Genomic DNA, 16,810 nt, shown 5'->3' on the forward strand with positions numbered 1-16,810 from the left:
GCAAAAACTAACAATGTGTCAGTCCGTCTCTCACTCCTTCCCTTCCCTGTCTGTAGCACTCAACTTCAAACGTATCACTCTCTAATGAAGATGTTAAAGTGATAGAGTTTTTGATTTTCAAAAAAGATCAGTCAGGATGTGGATAAATAGACAAGACTTTGGTCTTCACATGGGATTTGTTGTCAATAAGAAGAAAATAACCATCCTTTAACTTGACATTCTTTTATAATCAACCCTTTCAGGAGGACACACAGCAGCAGGATGTGAGAGTGATCATGTGACTTACATTGATGAGCTCGATCTCCCAGATCTTCTTCACCAGCTCCATGGAGGTGTAGCCGTTGATGAGGAAGGACTTGGTGTAGTCGCCGAGCTCCAGAGACTCCAGCCACTCGGCCACAGACGTGGGGTTGTTGCCATCGTAGCCGACAGGTCGCACCTTCAGGACAGACAGAAAAGGGATCTTTGAAGGTAACCTTTTCATTACTTTTCAGCAGTTCTTTTAAGGACTGCACAGATAACTGAGCATAGGGCTGCTCGATTATGGCAAAAATCATAATCTCGATTATTTGGGTCAATAATTGATATCACGATGATTAAAAACGATTATCCATTTACTTTGAAAACATCAATTTATTGGAGAACATTTTTTTTGAACAGTATGTTTTTAACAGTTGATTACCCTGAAAGTTAAGTATAATTCAACTGAAAAACCAATTAAAACATTTTTTTTTTTTAATTAATAATAATTATAAAAAAATAATCGTTTTATTTCGATTACGTTGTTTTCGTAAGCGTTGCAAGCCATGATCGTAAATGCGATTAAAATACGATTAATTGAGCAGCCCTAACTGAGCATAGGTCTTGATATCTCTCAAGTCTCACTTCTTTAGGGACATAAAATGTGTTTTCTTCCATGTTCTCATAGAAATATAGGAGACACTGTGATGAAATGTTAGAACTGTTTTGCTATCTTTCTGCCCATCTGGTATCTATGACCTGGAGCTTTGAAGCCTTGAACAGCTTGTATGCTCTGTACAAAAGGAAATCTACATTCCAGCCTACATACTTATTTCTTATATAACCTTACAGCTGTTAGAATTATATTTACACTACTTTTGACTGTGCTTGACTTAACTTTTTTTGTATTCTGTCTTCATTCTGCTGCAGCAGCTTCATTTCTACATGGGGATCATTAAATATTTACTCTATAAAGACCTTCCCAAGTACAGAAGCGTAGAGGCGGGAGCAACTCACACTGAACTTTAAAGTGCATTTTTCAACATAGAGCAAAACTATATGACCCATGTTTATTCAAAAGAAAATAGCTGCAGCAGCAGAGGGTTATTGCTCATTTTATTTCCCTTTGACAGCCACAACAGCTTCAGTGAGTTTATGGTGCCCCAAAAAAACACCCCCCATCCGTGTGTGAGGGTAGACAAAAGTTAAAGGTTGAAAGGTTTTCAGTTCAACGTGTTTTGGAAAGTTTAGGGGGGATGAGAGGAGGAAAGTGCTGACTGGGGATCAAAGATTTCTGGGTGTTAGTATGAAACTGAAGAAGACTACTTTTCCTTGCTCTCACTGCGGTTCCACAGCTTTGATCTCACTATCTCTCTCTCTCACACACACACATAGTGTCTGACTTTGCTAACATACAGCAGCTAGCTTCCCCATACATCTGTAAGTATTTGTTGTGTTTCTGATGTAGTTTGCATCCTGTGATCTCCAGTAAAATACAGTGCATCTTTTCCTGAATCACCCAACTCTTTTGAAAGTATTTCTCAGAACATGCAGAGCCACCTCCAGAGAGTGATATCACATGAAAACACAGATGGAGCAGGAGATTGGCTGACTGTTATTGTTCAACATGTTTCATTATCTGCAGCACTGACCCTGGGCAGCAGCCGGATGGCCTGCAGGAGGCGCTGTCTGTGGGCCGAGTTGAGGATCCCGATCTCCAGCAGGTCCTGGTCCTCCACCACGTTGCTACCCTGCAGGGTAACAAGAGAGAAGCTAAGATAGGATTCATGTAGCATTATTACACCCATAGTTAACAACGAAACACTGTCTGTGTGTTAAGCATCGCTCCACATAGGATGAGGCAAAAAAAAAACAACACAATACAATAGCAGTACTTGCCGTTAACTTGAATACAATGCCAACAGCAGCCGGTAGCATCTCAATGTTTAAAGTCTTTATTTTTATTATAATGGTTTGTGAAATCAGCAAATCATTTGGCTTATTAATAAAAACTAATCATCCTAAAGAACCACACCAATGCAGATTGTTCAAGTGGTCATTCTTTTCCATGTATTTCCATATGAGTTGAACAACATCTTAAAGCTCACTCTGAATTCCATCATGCATTATGTTTTTTTTTTAAAGTTCAATCATCATACAATGGTAATCCACTTTATATGCAGATTGATTTGGAGAGTGTGCACTGCAGTACCTCATTGCAATAATGTCACTGATTAAAATGTGTGATGAACTACACCACATATGCACATTTGTACAGAAATGAAAACAAAAAAATATGGCTATAAGGGTTCTGGTTTGTGTGAGTGTTTGTGGTATTGTATTAGAAGAAACGTGATTAAACACTGGTACCATCTCAATTGAAATAACCACACATTTAAGATTGTAATTATTGTTACATTTTAGAAGAGGACTGTCTTATATGTTGTATCATAAAAGCTGTCCTGGCTTTATTGCATTTGTTTCACCAATGAAGTTCACCTGTCTTATCCAAGTTTTCGAAGTATGGCATTGGTTAATGACTTCACTGCCACAGCAGGAAATGAGTAGGCATTAGTCTTAGACTTGAACATAGTGATTCAAATATGAATAAAAAGACAAAAAAACATGACCACCAAGTTGGTGAAATGTGTTCATGGAGAATATACAAATTAAAGTGAATGAAATGTGTGGTTTTAATCTTTTTGTGTGGCACCCAGAAACCATTTCAAAATAAGTGTTTCCCTCCTGATGATCGCCTGAATATCACGAACACCCCCACAGGTAAAAACACCTGTGCTGCAGAGGCAAATGTCCACACTAAATCCTCATTTGATTTCGTAGGAGTTAATATAATAGAATTAACGCGCTTAAAAATAAACATTTACACACACACACACACACACACACACACACACACACACACACACACACACACACACACACACACACACACACACACACACACACACACACACACACACACACACACACACACACACACACACACACACACACACACACACACACACACACACACACACACACACACACACACACACACACAGGGTAGCATCCACAGTTTCACCTTTAATTAATCTAATGGGAGACATTGAGACCTATCAGTCATTGTCATTCCCCACCCCCCCGGAGAGAAGGAGAGGGTCTTCATGCAGGCACATCATTAGAGGAAAAGCTTGATGCATGGAGGGAAGAGATGCGTGGATATGAAGACAGCTGCAGCATATTCAAGAAAACTTAAGGAATTGCACTGCTACTACTGAACCTTTTGTCATGTTTCTGTGTACAATAATAAGATAGAACTGCATTTTCTTCTTGCAACCCTTTGTTGCATAATGACAATAACTGATGTTCAAATATGTACAGTAGGTGGCTAAAGTATTATGTATGTATGTTATGTAGTATGTTCACCATACTGGCATATTGCATCGTTCAAATTCATCAGTGTTTTTTTAGTGGGAAGAAACTTTAAATACCTAACTATTTGAACCTTAAAACTAACCACCAACTTATTCTGTAATTAGTAAAGACAATTATTTCCTCACCTTTATTGATCCTTATGCACAGAATGCTAACCCAAACACATGGTTTAGGATTCCCTGCCCTTATTCTATTGCCATGTGTGTTTTTGTTTCATTTCAGGAGGTTCTCTAAACTTTACCTTTTAAAAGTTTAAAAAGTCCAAACACTTTGGACAGAAATGGCCCTTAAATTGAGCTATTTCAGTTTAACTTAGTTGTCCCGAGGGCTCCACCAGTCTGCACTATCAAACATCAGGCAGCAGCAGCCTCTTATTGGGCTCATCCTGAGTAACCTTATTCCTTCCTCACCTACACCTGGGCCTCTGTGAGAAGAGAGCAGTGCATAGAGGAGATCCCAGGCTGATTAATACAGCCCGGAGCAAAGGCGGCGTTGGAGTTACCATGCTACAACTTCACAACGGACTAATGACTGCGTAGACTCAAAGGCTGGAATAATTGCTCCCTGTTGGGATGCTGATGGAAAGAGAGAGAATTCTTTAATGTCTGTTCTTTTTGTCTTCTTATCAACGCTGCCGTTTTTCACGTTCTGTTTCCACTTTATGTTTGTCCCATATCTGCCATTTACAAGTGCACTTACTGGATGAGGGGAAACAAGTCAAACAGACGCATTCATATTAATCGAGAAAAATAAAAAATATATATTTTTGCTAACGTAGTTTGTGTTTCGCAGTGTCGAATGGTGCTTTGAGTGGTACCAGTTTACATCCTGGGCACTGGATTACCACAGTGCTATCCAGGCTGCAAGTGGAGCCTCGCAGATGGGGGTGCTGCAGCCCCCTCAGCACCCCCCCTTCCCGCGATGTCTCGCTGTCTCGCAGACCCCACGCAGCAAGCAGTAAATGAACCCAGCTCACACTGTCCGCTCCTCGCAACGTCCCGCCAACACGGCACCCAGACCCCACGCAGCATTCTCATCTGTTTGTCATTACTGGTGTCATTTTCTGGTTGCTAAGTAACGCCATTGTAACACATAATCGCTGATGTTCCGCTGTAACGGTGGTGGACTCGTCAGAACAGAGTGGGCGAGCTGACCAATCAGAGCACAGTGGGCTCACAGGGAGGGGGAGGCAGGAGCTCCAACAAGCCGTGTAGGACAGAGAGTGAATACACATACTATACAGAGATGCTGTATGAGAAACCAATGTGATTTAGTATTCAAATGTATTCAGTATTTTCTTTATATTGTGTATTATCCATCCATCTATCTAACTACTGTATCTAATTTGACTGTGTGACGGTTGAATGTGGTTGTGATTAAAATCCTTAATTTTTCATTCTATTTTAGAAGCAAACACTTTCATTCTATCTAACATTCAATGTATAATGACATTTCTAAACACTTTGTTTGCAGATCTGATACAATCTGTTTTATTGTTGGTGAAAGGTGTTGATCCTCCTCAGTGTTGATGGGCAGATGACACGGCCTGTGGTGAGCAGGTTATCCCACAGTACTTAAACGCATCGCAGCAGTGGGTCACAAACACTCTGATGGCAGGAATTCAAATGCATGCACAGAGGCAGGGGGTTGAGGCAAGACTAAAGATGGAGTAAAAATTGATATTCAGACATGGTAGTGGAGGCCATTATCCGCGCCAACAGGCTTTGCAGAGTACTACAAATTATGCTCGGCCTACTGTATCTTTTGCTCTTTCATCTCTAATTCATTTGCTATTCTCAAATGCTCTGCTGACAAAGAACTTGTCTTTCCCTCATTATTTTGCTTCCAGTCTCTTACTTACTATTCACACCATCTGTCCTCTGCCCTCACTTCACTTTTAGTCCATTACCCAAATTCATTTAGTTTGTTTACATACTTGCTTTATATTAATGAAACAGCTACTTAAGTCTCTCTAACTTGGTGCCAGTTTGAAATTCATACAAATGTATCTTTCAGAATAATATATTCTGTAATAAGGATAATTAGAGTTGCCACCTAACGAAACATGGATATTGACAATATTTCATTTTATATATTATTGTCGTTTCCTCCCTCTAAGGAACATTGGGTCAAATGAATTTCCCCAGCCATGAAGTTGCTTTTATCAGCCGCAGTTTCTTTAGTAAACACAGCACAACCTCATGTGTTATCGCTTCATTTCTGACATGTATCTAGTACTGCGCCTATTTATCTTTGTATTTCCATATTTAAGCTAACCGCTCTCTACCTTTGTCTTCATCAGCTGGCTTCTATTTTGTTTGTTTTTGAATCATCGTTCTGCCTGAAAGCATAGCATCCTGATAAAGGAGCTTTACATGAAATGATGTCAGTATTTGTTTATCTTAGTGCCTCCGCAATAAACTCACCCTCAGTTTATGTGACTTTCTGTAGTATATCTCTCTCAAGTGAGCGATAACAAAGCCTGCTAAATCTTTGAATTTCCACTATCGTTCCCCCTCAGCCTTCCACTTCTATATTCTGGTCACATATCTTAGTGTCTGTCTACGCTGCCATGCGCTGTTTAGTGAGGTGTATGTTTGATGGTAATGATGAGTGTTAACAGGGACAGTGTGACTGCAGTCAGAAGACTGAGCAAGGTGAACTGAGTCTTCGCTGATGACTCGTCTCAAAGAGATGCCAAAGATCCACCGTAAAGTGGCTCTGAACATGCATGAACTGAACACGCTGCTTTCAATCAAATGATACCCTTGATTTCATTGGAGGACACATAATGCCAGACCTTGGAATGAAAATTTGATTTGATAATGACAAATCCAAGTGAAATAAGAATTAGTCATCTCTACACCACTTTGGTTTAATTCGCTGCTCTCAATAGGTTTGATTAAAGACCCTGTGGGCAGCTGTTTTCTTTAATAAACAGAAAGGCTTTGTTACATGTAGCTTGAGAAAAAAGCGAATACTTTACCCTTAAGACTCGGTTGAGACCAAAACAGCTAAATAAAAAAAATGTATTTTCAGAAAGTGAAACACCTCTGACACAAATGCTGATGTATCCTTCATGTGCGCAATGTCAATAAGTCAATGTATATGAACCTGTTCTCCAGAAATTATCCAACTCAAATTCTTTGTTGCAGCTAACCCAAGTAGCTGTCCATGCTAGCAAAATGACATTAAGCTGCACTTTTCCCTGCTTGCCTTTTAAGCAAACCACAATGCAAGACAAGGCACTTATGTGTATCTTGACTGACATTAGCAACAGCTTATGTGGGCAGAGGCTCAAAGTGTGTGTCTGTATTGGTGCTTAGATTCTGCTGTTAGACAGTGTCTCCTTGGTTGGTATACACACAATAGTCAGTCCACTTTTTATGTTAAGCTCCACTGCCTAATGTGTCCCCATCCCCCTACACATATGTACAGTCATTTTCAAAAGGGTCTGATTAGTGTGTCCATCGAGTGTCCTTCCTATCAAAGTCTCCATAACAACCACTCAACCCATTTGATATAACAGTGGAGCAGCATTTGTCCTCTACTGGATGGTTAAGGTGACCAGACACGCCCACTCTAATGACCCCCATTAGTAGTGAACGGTAAAGGTAGATTGGAATGGCCCATGTTTAAGTGTATGTATGCATGTCCTCCTACATTACCATACAGTACATGGTGCCTTCTTAATCCTACAGGTATATACTGAATCTGATCAGAATTTAGGTCAAATTCATTTTTAAACCAATCAATTCTACGGATGAACTTGAAATGGCCCTGGAATGAAAAATAAAGCTTTACATTTCTGATGCACTTTGAGTAGTTGCGGTTTGAATCTGCCATTTACTTCAATTTTCGATACTGAAATGAATTTGACACAAACCTCTCCTCGGGAGAATCCACAGCCAACGATAAAAGGAGCGCTGCAAATACCAATGTAAACCCTGAAGCTCGGGCCTGAACTGCATTAATATCAATTTGTGGAAGTTCTCCCAAGGTCGGATAACATTAGCTGCCTTACTGTTTGATCAAACACAACAAAGAGAGGTTCAAAACACCAATCGGGAGCCCGGGAAAAACTTCACCAAAGACATGCCCTGAGAGAGGCCCAATCACAAAAGACAACTTTAAAGTCACTGTGATGTTTGTAAGACTGTTTCATCTTCAGCTCTTTTTATTATTAATTGTGTCCAAAGGCATTTCAGAGGAGATGACTGAGAGAAACATTTTAAGACAAGAGGAGTGAGGCCAGAAGAGCAGAAAATATGTTGGTCTCATAGAAGTACTGCCAAAAACCCTTAGCGATTACAAACTAGGAGCTAATGAATAAAATATGTTTGCGGGTTTGATGAAAAAAGAGAGTGAATATTTGACTTATATTAAATGTGGCGTGATGGGAGGTTTGAGAAAAACCCTATACAGTAATGCAAAAATGCTTATTGGTCTTATAGCTTCTTGGAATTCCCAATTAGTTCCAGATTGTATTTTTATTTTCACTCATGTTGCAACATCTAGTTGTTTGACTTCACTTGCTGTTAATATTACCAATTTTGAATTCGTTCATCTTTTACTTTGTTTATGTATAAACTCTGGAAACATTATGTCAATACAGCTTAATTGAATATATATACAATATTGAAAAAATGTGCTGAAGAAGTCTTATGTGTGTGTGTTATTAGCCCACATAAGCTTTTATAGTTAAACAAAATAATAATATATCAAATTATAACCGCAGACCCCTGACATTTTTAAATGCAGATGAGCAGTAAAAAACAAGGGGCAAGAGTGTGTAACCCCTAAAGTGACTATCAGTATAAAATTCTTCATGATGCTTGCAAAGGCCAAATGAATAAAGATGCACAGTTACCACGTGAGGGAGAGACACAGAGGTTTAATGACTTCTTCCTGTTACCAGGGTAACCAAATAAAAGAGATGCAGGTCACACCGAGAGGAGGACCAGAACGAACACACACAGATAAACACATACAAATGTCTTGATAGTTCAGCTCGTGTAAGGAAAGAACAAGAACAGGTTGAAGTGGCATTATTGCACTTGCAGCGTTATCTAAAAAGAAAACATTCTTCTCTCCTGGTTGCTAAAACATTCTTATAGTATTAGCGCTATGCTTTTAAAACCCTGGGAATTAACCCCAAAACATGTATTTCTCTGCTACTGAAACGTTGCCACTTTTCCCCAACAGCGACAATCTGCAACTCCAGATAAAGTCCTGCAGTCAGCACCCCTCTCTGCGCCTCTGCTGCAATTTCTCTCTACACGTCTTTATCCCTACTCTTTGCCTTCCCTCTTAATCCTCTTTTCCACATTCATTGTATTCTTACCCTCTCTACCAGTGGATTTAAGTCTTAAAGACACACACCGACACACGCCAACATCAAAAGAATATCGGAATGCGAAATGACCCAGCAAGCTTCTCTTTTGCGTCACTGAAGGGACCATCAGATAAAAGCAGGCTGCATCCTGATCTGCAGGCTACAGGTGTGTGTGTGTGTGTGTGTGTGTGTGTGTGTGTGTGTGTGTGTGTGTGTGTGTGTGTGTGTGTGTGTGTGTGTGTGTGTGTGTGTGTGTGTGTGTGTGTGTGTGTGTGTGTGTGTGTGTGTGTGTGTGTGTGTGTGTGTGTGTGTGTGTGTGTGTGTGTGTGTGTGTGTGTGTGTGTGTGTGTGTGTGCAAAAACCATGAAACAAACACGGTTTTTAACATGCATCTTCAGTGTGGTGTGTGCATGTATTTCTTCAGCTTGATGCAGGCGTGGGACTTCTGTGCGTAGGAGGACCTCACATGGCATCGGTGGGGAGAGGCAGCAATGATTGAGAGAGAGGATGTTAGAAAGAGGAGGAAATCCAATACATGAAAGAGATCAGTGTGAAGAGGAAAAAAGGCTAGTCAAGCTGCAAAGAAAAGGATGAGAGATGAGCAGCAACACCTCAGGGAACACAGAGAGCTCAGAGGGAGGTGGGACACACCGGTAGAAATTTATTTTAAAGCACAAAAAAGAGCAATCACTGAGAGAAGAAGAGAACAACAATGGAAGAGAATAGTTGAAGATAAACATCCAATCCTAAACTCCCAGCAAAGGTCTCTGTTGTCTCCCCCAAAAACACTCGTGCCCACACTCACCATGAACTGCACGTTGTCGAATCCATTTGCCAGCAGGTGGTTCTCGTACTGGACCAGGCCGATGGAGTCCAGCCACTGACCCACAGACTGCATGGGGCAGCGGGGACCTATGAGAGGGTGGAGGGGCAAACGCTTCAGTAAGGAGTAGCCGTCCACGCGGTAGCAGCGGCAGTCCGGCTGAGACAGCTGGCACTGCCACATCATGTTATGGCGGGCAACGTGGCTGTCGAAGGAGCCCGCCATGCTTTACAGTCTTTCAGCAAGGCAGCAGGAGGAAGGGGAGAGTGAAGGGGAGGCAGGTAGAGGGGTGGGGAAAGGTGAAGAAAGAAGGAGGAGGATAAGGAGGTGGGGGAGGCTACGCTAGAGGCATGGTGAGGATGGAAGGGGGTCAGCATGCAAGGATGCAAGAGGGTAAAGGGTAGGCGTCCAGATGCTGCTTTCTCTGAGTCCAGCCCGAGGGGGGAGGAGAGGGGGGAGGCTGAAGTTATATCCAGAAAACAAGCTTCTGTCCAGGGGTTAAATCCTGCCGGAGATGGGTGTTGGATAAAACTGGAGGTATAGATCCTAAAGCAAGAACCGCTTTCTTTTTCAGCTGTTGCGCTCGCTTGGCTGCTCCCTTCAGCGCGGGCGTGTGTGTGTGTGTGTGAACGCGAGTGTGTGTGTCAGGCAGAGAGAGAGAGAAAAAGAGCGAGAGCTGCCTGCGCTGTAGATTTCTCTTTATCAAGTACTCCCACTCTCATCTGTATGCTTCTGCAGCCTCCTCTCTCTCCCTCTCTCTGAGCACTGCTTTACTCCCTCCTTCCCTCACACTCTCCCTCTCCCTTTCTCTCCCTCACTTTTGCTCTGTCTACCTCCTGTGTCTATCTTCTCTCACGGTGTCGATCGTCACCCTGCTGCTCTCCATATATCCGGCTTGCTCTGCTGATAATAGCCATCACAACAGCTCCGGCTTCTTTGTCTGCAAGGAGCCCCCTCCCACACACACACACACACACACCATGCTGGGTGTATGTATGCAGCCACATCTATATGTGTGCGTTCACTGAGTTGTGGTTCAGTTATGTGTGTGTTGTTGTGGTGGGGTCTTGTTTAGCACAAACAGGATTCCTCCTGCTGGTAACCATGGTTAGAAGAGGCTTTGCTTTCATAGATGAAAAGAGAGAAGAAGAGGGGAGGGGATCAGAAGGTGGAGGATGGGGGAGTTCAAACAGGCAGAGGGGGATGAACGCAGTAAATAGAGATGAGGACTGGAGGATTGAAGGTAAGAAAATAAAATACGGGGATTTGATGTGCACAATAAAGTCACAAGGCAGAATAATCCATACGCTCATATAGACAAGAAGGATAACTCGGATTCATCTCGATTCAGGTCTTAGTTTTGTGGTTTTGGCCACCATTCTTCTTGGTTTAAATGAAGAACACTTTAGTGCATGCTAAGTAGGGAGACATTATCATTCATCATTTCTCCGTGGCTCCACCTCACCACTGGTTATTAGTGAGTTACCTCAACACCATCTGTTTGCAGGTTCATCTATTACTGATGTAATCTATAGCACTTCTCCAGATCCCAGAGCTACCAGTGCTAACTGATTACTGGGACAGTTTAAAAAAATGTTTTGAGCCCTTAAAATAAAGCAAATTCTACCAACGTGCCATTACCAACTGTTAATGGGGGAAGAAATAGCTATACAAAAAAGTTAAATATATGATCAGAGGCCTGAACAGGTCATTCTTAAAGGCAAAAGATTAGAAGATTGACCAAAATAATTGTAACTTTATGCAGCTTGTTTTTTCCAGCTTTTCTATCCTGTTAATATTTTAAATACTTCAGGTTTTATTGTTGAAAACTGGGCCAAATACATAACGTGTTTTGCGGAGGTAATAAGATCTTATTTGTAATAAATCTGAATTATCCTCCTATTCAGATTGAGTCACAAAGACATACTTGTGTGTATTTTACCTGAGGCGTCCTCCTTGATGTCCAATCCGCTGCCTATGCCTGCACCAATAGAGCTCATAATCTTGTCGATCTGAACAAATGTGAGAGAGAGAAAGAGAGCCATAGTTAGAGAGATGTACGGCATGTTCAAAGGAAAGTCACTTCCCAGTAATAAGGCTAACCCCTATTTCTGGATTCAAGTGTCACATAACATGATCATTATGCCAGCCAGCTTATTGAATGTCAGTCGTTCCCCTGGTGAATTGGAAAAGAAAGGAGGAGCAGAGTCGGGGGGTGAGATGTGTTAGCAGGAAACATAAAGACAGAGTGGAGATGAAGGAAGAGGAGGAATGATTGGAGGGAGCTTCATTAGTGTCTGGCTGCTGGCTGTCTGTCCACCAGTCATCCCGACCCTGGACCCGCTGCTACCCACTGAACTGTGCTATCTGTACATCCACCTGTCAGCCCCCCCGGCCCACCACAGGGCCGAGGAACTGGCCTGCCGCGACCGGCCCCACACCAGTGTTTAAGGGTCAGTTTGGACAGATTCAAACTGTTTTCACACACTGGCAGACCCTGACAGTGGCCATATCTTAGCAGCCGGACATACAGGTAGCAATTTCTTCATGTTGCTGCACACTAAGCAAATCTGACCAATGGCGTAAATTCTGGTGTCCAGCGGCCCCTTCTCCACCCTTGCTTGAACCAAACCAAACTTCAAAGTGGTCCTTGATTTTGATCTGTTAAGTTGTATGACTGCATCTTACACGGTTAGAAGAAATCTGTCCACAGACCGACCTTTGAACTCGACCTTCATTTCAATTATTCTGTCTGCATCTTTCAAGGTGGTACCACAGATTTCCTCCGATCTCATAAACCAGTATTCAACACAGCTTACGCCATTAACCAAAAGAAAACAGAGTAAGAGACTGTTTATTTATCTAATCCATAAGAACATATTTAAATTCAAAACAGGGTGTGAGTCTCTTGCGTTTTGCTGACATATGGTGTGGTGTTTCGGAGGAGACAAACAGCACTCACCAAGCAAGTACAGCAATAGTTCCCAGTGAGCAAAACGCAAATATAAGTTAATTATAGTAATCCACTGGAGTTAAGCTCAACAGACTTACCACCGCTGTGGTTTTCTTGATTAAACTCAAGAAAGGGCTTTAATTACAATCCAAATCACCACAAACAATCCATCAGCACATTTCAAGGTAAAGCCAGATTGTAGCACTCATTTGTAGCATGTGCTAGTAGCCCTAATGAGTATGTGTATCTTGAGATCATGGACATCCCTCATGACTTGTCTCCTGCTAATAAGGCAACTCTTTCAGTAGCATGTGCCGCAAATAGAGCAACTTTGCCTGTTAAATTTACATACATCACTTCACAATTTCCCTGAAGCTATCTTATCTCATGCTCCTATACCACGCAATTAAACAAGAAAGGTCACCTTAATTGCTGAGGATTATGGGAAATTCCATATGGTAATACATCCCCATCAGCAAGTTGTGAGTTACTGTATGTTGAGAAAGCTAATGCAAATGTGTGCAGGGGCGCACACATGTACTTTCACTCTCTCACTTAGCATTATTTTAAAAACAGGAATACTGATTAAGTCATTCTCATTATTATACAATAAAATAGTAAGACATTCTTATGTTCAGTGTAAACAACCATCAGTTTGCAAAATTGTGTGTGTGTGAATGAGGACCAGTGAGCAGAATGTAATGTGTCTGTGACCCGAAGTGTTGACAAAAGCAATGAGATTCAGTAAGTGGTGTCAATGGACCATATCTGTGTCCGACACCCATTAATGGATTTCAAAGAGAGGAAAGAGAGAAACAGCTCATTAGGCGCTTTCACACCAAGTACTTTGCCGTACTTAGTTCCCAGTACTTAGTTCATCAGAACTCTTTAGTTCTGATGAACTAAAGAGCAGATCGCGTTCACACTGGAATAAGTCCCTGAGGGAGGATTAGTCTAATGAAGCTGCTGACATCACTTCTTCTTCTGCTTTGGGTTTACTGGCAGGCTGCAAACAACTTCAACTTTTCTGAGTTTTAAGGGGTGTGGTTTGCAATTCTTCCAGCCAATCAGAAATGGGAACCTTTTTCTCCCATGAAAGTACCTGCTCTCTAGCAGAGACTGAAAAGGGAGTGAAAAGGTTCTCATGAACTAAGTTCTAGTTCCGGATTTTTTTGGTGTGAACGCAACATTTCAAGGACTATCAGAACTAAACTGGGAAAAGTAATCCGGTGTGAAAGCGCCTAATTGGCTGGAGAGATTTGGACGGCCCCCTGGAGAGATGCTGCACTTAAAAAAGCATACATTTTTCATCAGAAGTACATGTAGTTCCACAGTGAGAGGAAGTGATTCACTTGAGTGGGGATAAGATTAAAATAAAAATATCTCAAGTTTAAGATCAAACCTCATCTTACCTCTTCCCACTCAGCCGTGAAGGAGGGTGTCCTCTCCAGTCTTCCCCCTGGGCTGGCCCCCTCTCCTGGGCTGGGACTCCCGGGCCCCTGGCCTCGAGACCCAGACCCCCAGCCGTGCTCCTCCTAGACAAGGCAACAACCAGTCATTCGATTGAACCATTATCAAACTACACACAGTCAGTATCAGGGGGGCCACATATTCTTAACATTTTGACTAGCTGAGCAATAACGCTGTTAGATAACAGACCTGAGTCCTCTCCGTGCTCATCGAAGTTTCATCTATAATAACGTATTTTTCATCAAACAGACTATTTATTTATCATTTATTTACAAAGAATTAAAGCAGCAGTCTCATAAAATGTGCCGCACAGCAGGGGGGACTGTGGCCCAGATTAGTTATCTAATTGGTTGCATTGGTTTCTGTGCAGCCTCACTCTGCATGATACAGCAAGATGCAAACTATCTTCATGGCTGATTTTAATTTAAATAATTTATACAACTGAATATTTACAATACATTCATTTGCACTCATTGCAAACTCAATGATGAACTAAACTTTTATGATAAGAGAGATATTTAAAACTTGTAATAAAGGATACTTGTATGTTATACTAATAGCATAATGTGTCACAGAGCACATCACGAATGAATCTCTGCTTCATAATGCAATATAAAGGCTGGGCTCTATATGATGAATAAAGCTCTCATTAATTCTTGGTTTGCAATTCTGGATTAGAAATACAAAAGAAGATTTAAAAGTAGAATTGTTAGCGACCACTGACCTGTATGGGAGACACAGCTACAAGGTTGGAGTCAGACTTGGACAGAGACTTGGAGAGCTGCAGGTCCAACACGCTGCGGGGCATGGACCTCATTCTCCCCAGGGTGCAAGCCCTTTCCTCGTATCCAGCACCCGATGGACCCCCCTTCGACGCAGCGCCTGTCCCCCGTAACTCTGGAACGTCCCCGTTCTGACCGGAGGAGCAGGAGGGTGGGTGGCCCAGCGTAGACCAGCCACAGGAGGGGCTCCCCTGCTCGTGGTTACTGGGCTGGTCCTGGTTGACCCGTGTGTGGAAGATAGTCCGATACACCACCTGAGGCTTCTGGGGGTCGTCGGCAGTACTCTGAGGTGATGATTCGCCCCCCGTTCTGGAGACGATCTGTGAGGGTCCTCCTTCGATCACAATGTTGATTTCTGGGGTCTGCAGCAGGTTGCTCTGGACGTCTGTGGAGGCATGTTTTCGAGGTTTGGGGCTGTAAAGGTGGTAAGGCGTTTCGGGGGTTTCACATGCCGGGGAGGATCCATGAAGGAGGCCTGCAAACTCCTCTGGGATGTGGCTCTTCCTGCGATCCTCCAACAGGGCGCTGGGTGTGGAAGAAGAGCAGAGAGGAGGAGGAGGGGGGTCTCGCTGGTACGGCCCGTCGTCTGCACACAGGATAAGACACAAAAACATTGACTGATAAGGATTAAATCCTCAAGATTTGCATGAAATGGTCCTGTAACAACAATGATGATCACTATAGCATTTACTCCTGGAGAAAAGAAGACAGAATTAAGACATTTACACACCTTGCACAAACAAACCACAGAAAACAATGCTCAGAACACAACAGAACAAAGAGAGGAAAGCAATGTGGTTACCAGTAAATAAAACAAAAACAAATACTGCAAAACAACCAAAGCTGTGAATAGCAAGATAAGATTGGTGTTATACATCTTGTGCTTCAACTGTTGTTCCCTTAAGGAAAAATCAAAGAACTCCTGACTTAGATTTTACACCTCTGCCCCTTCACTGTCTGGGTGAAAACGTTGTGTGTCTGAACCTGTGCATGTATGCATGAACTCACAGGTCGGATGTTCATGCATCATTGAATGGGTTTTATTTTTTGAGGCGATGCTTTTAGAGGCTGTCTTTGTGCAGTGGGGTGAAAGAGAAGCTGCTGAAAGCTTCTTTTGACTCTCTGTGTATAATTGTTAGTGTGAACTAAAATGCCTGTGTGTGTGTGTGTGTGTGTGTGTGTGTGTGTGTGTGTGTGTGTGTGTGTGTGTGTGTGTGTGTGTGTGTGTGTGTGTGTGTGTGTGTGTGTGTGTGTGTGTGTGTGTGTGTGTGTCTGCTTGACTTCCTGGTTGTCACTTTATGTTTGCTTAAGATCCCAAACAAATCACACCTGAGGTCCCACTCCTTGTCATGCATGCTTAAAAGATGAACTCCTCATGATACAAGATGCAACATAAGAGGTGAATTATTTTTTTCTTATTCCTCCTTGATCATTTGTTACACATCACTAGAGCAAAGCCACTACGCTCAAACTCATAATGATAAATCTCCAGCTCAATACTACTCTGTGGCACAGAGATAGCATAATGTTTCAGTGATATTCAGGTTGTTACTTAGCCCCTCAGGGAGCAGCCCTGTTCTTATTTATTTATAGTATTACAAATAAAAGCTGTAACACACTGTGACTAAAACAGACTATAAATCACCATATTTTAGGAGTAACAATGGTTAGTAGAGGTGTTAGTATGAGTGAATGGAAGTCCGGTAGGCAAGTAGAATAAATTGTACGGGATAAATCAGACAAAGAGCAATGAAATGAGTGTGAAGGAT

General features: G+C 42.2%; 1 protein-coding gene across 4 annotated transcripts in view; it reads right to left on the reverse strand.

The window, feature by feature from the left end:
* anks1b (ankyrin repeat and sterile alpha motif domain containing 1B) overlaps window positions 1-16,810 on the reverse strand; it is a 212,451-nt gene that overhangs the window by 38,855 nt on the left and 156,786 nt on the right. For 2 of the 4 annotated variants that reach the window (XM_079654794.1, XM_079654797.1), the window contains exons 14-19: window positions 14,984-15,627; window positions 14,202-14,324; window positions 11,779-11,848; window positions 9,819-9,925; window positions 1,893-1,991; window positions 287-439 (exon numbers count right to left, since the gene is read on the reverse strand). In XM_079654794.1, coding sequence (XP_079510920.1) covers window positions 287-439; window positions 1,893-1,991; window positions 9,819-9,925; window positions 11,779-11,848; window positions 14,202-14,324; window positions 14,984-15,627 — 1,196 coding nt within the window. Of the gene's footprint in view, window positions 1-286; window positions 440-1,892; window positions 1,992-9,818; window positions 9,926-11,763; window positions 11,849-14,201; window positions 14,325-14,983; window positions 15,628-16,810 lie in introns of all 4 variants that reach the window. The other 2 variants (XM_079654793.1, XM_079654795.1) reach the window with 1 other exon arrangement.

Source organism: Notothenia rossii (genome assembly GCF_949606895.1).
Source record: "Notothenia rossii genome assembly, chromosome: 10".
Taxonomy (NCBI): domain Eukaryota; kingdom Metazoa; phylum Chordata; class Actinopteri; order Perciformes; family Nototheniidae; genus Notothenia; species Notothenia rossii.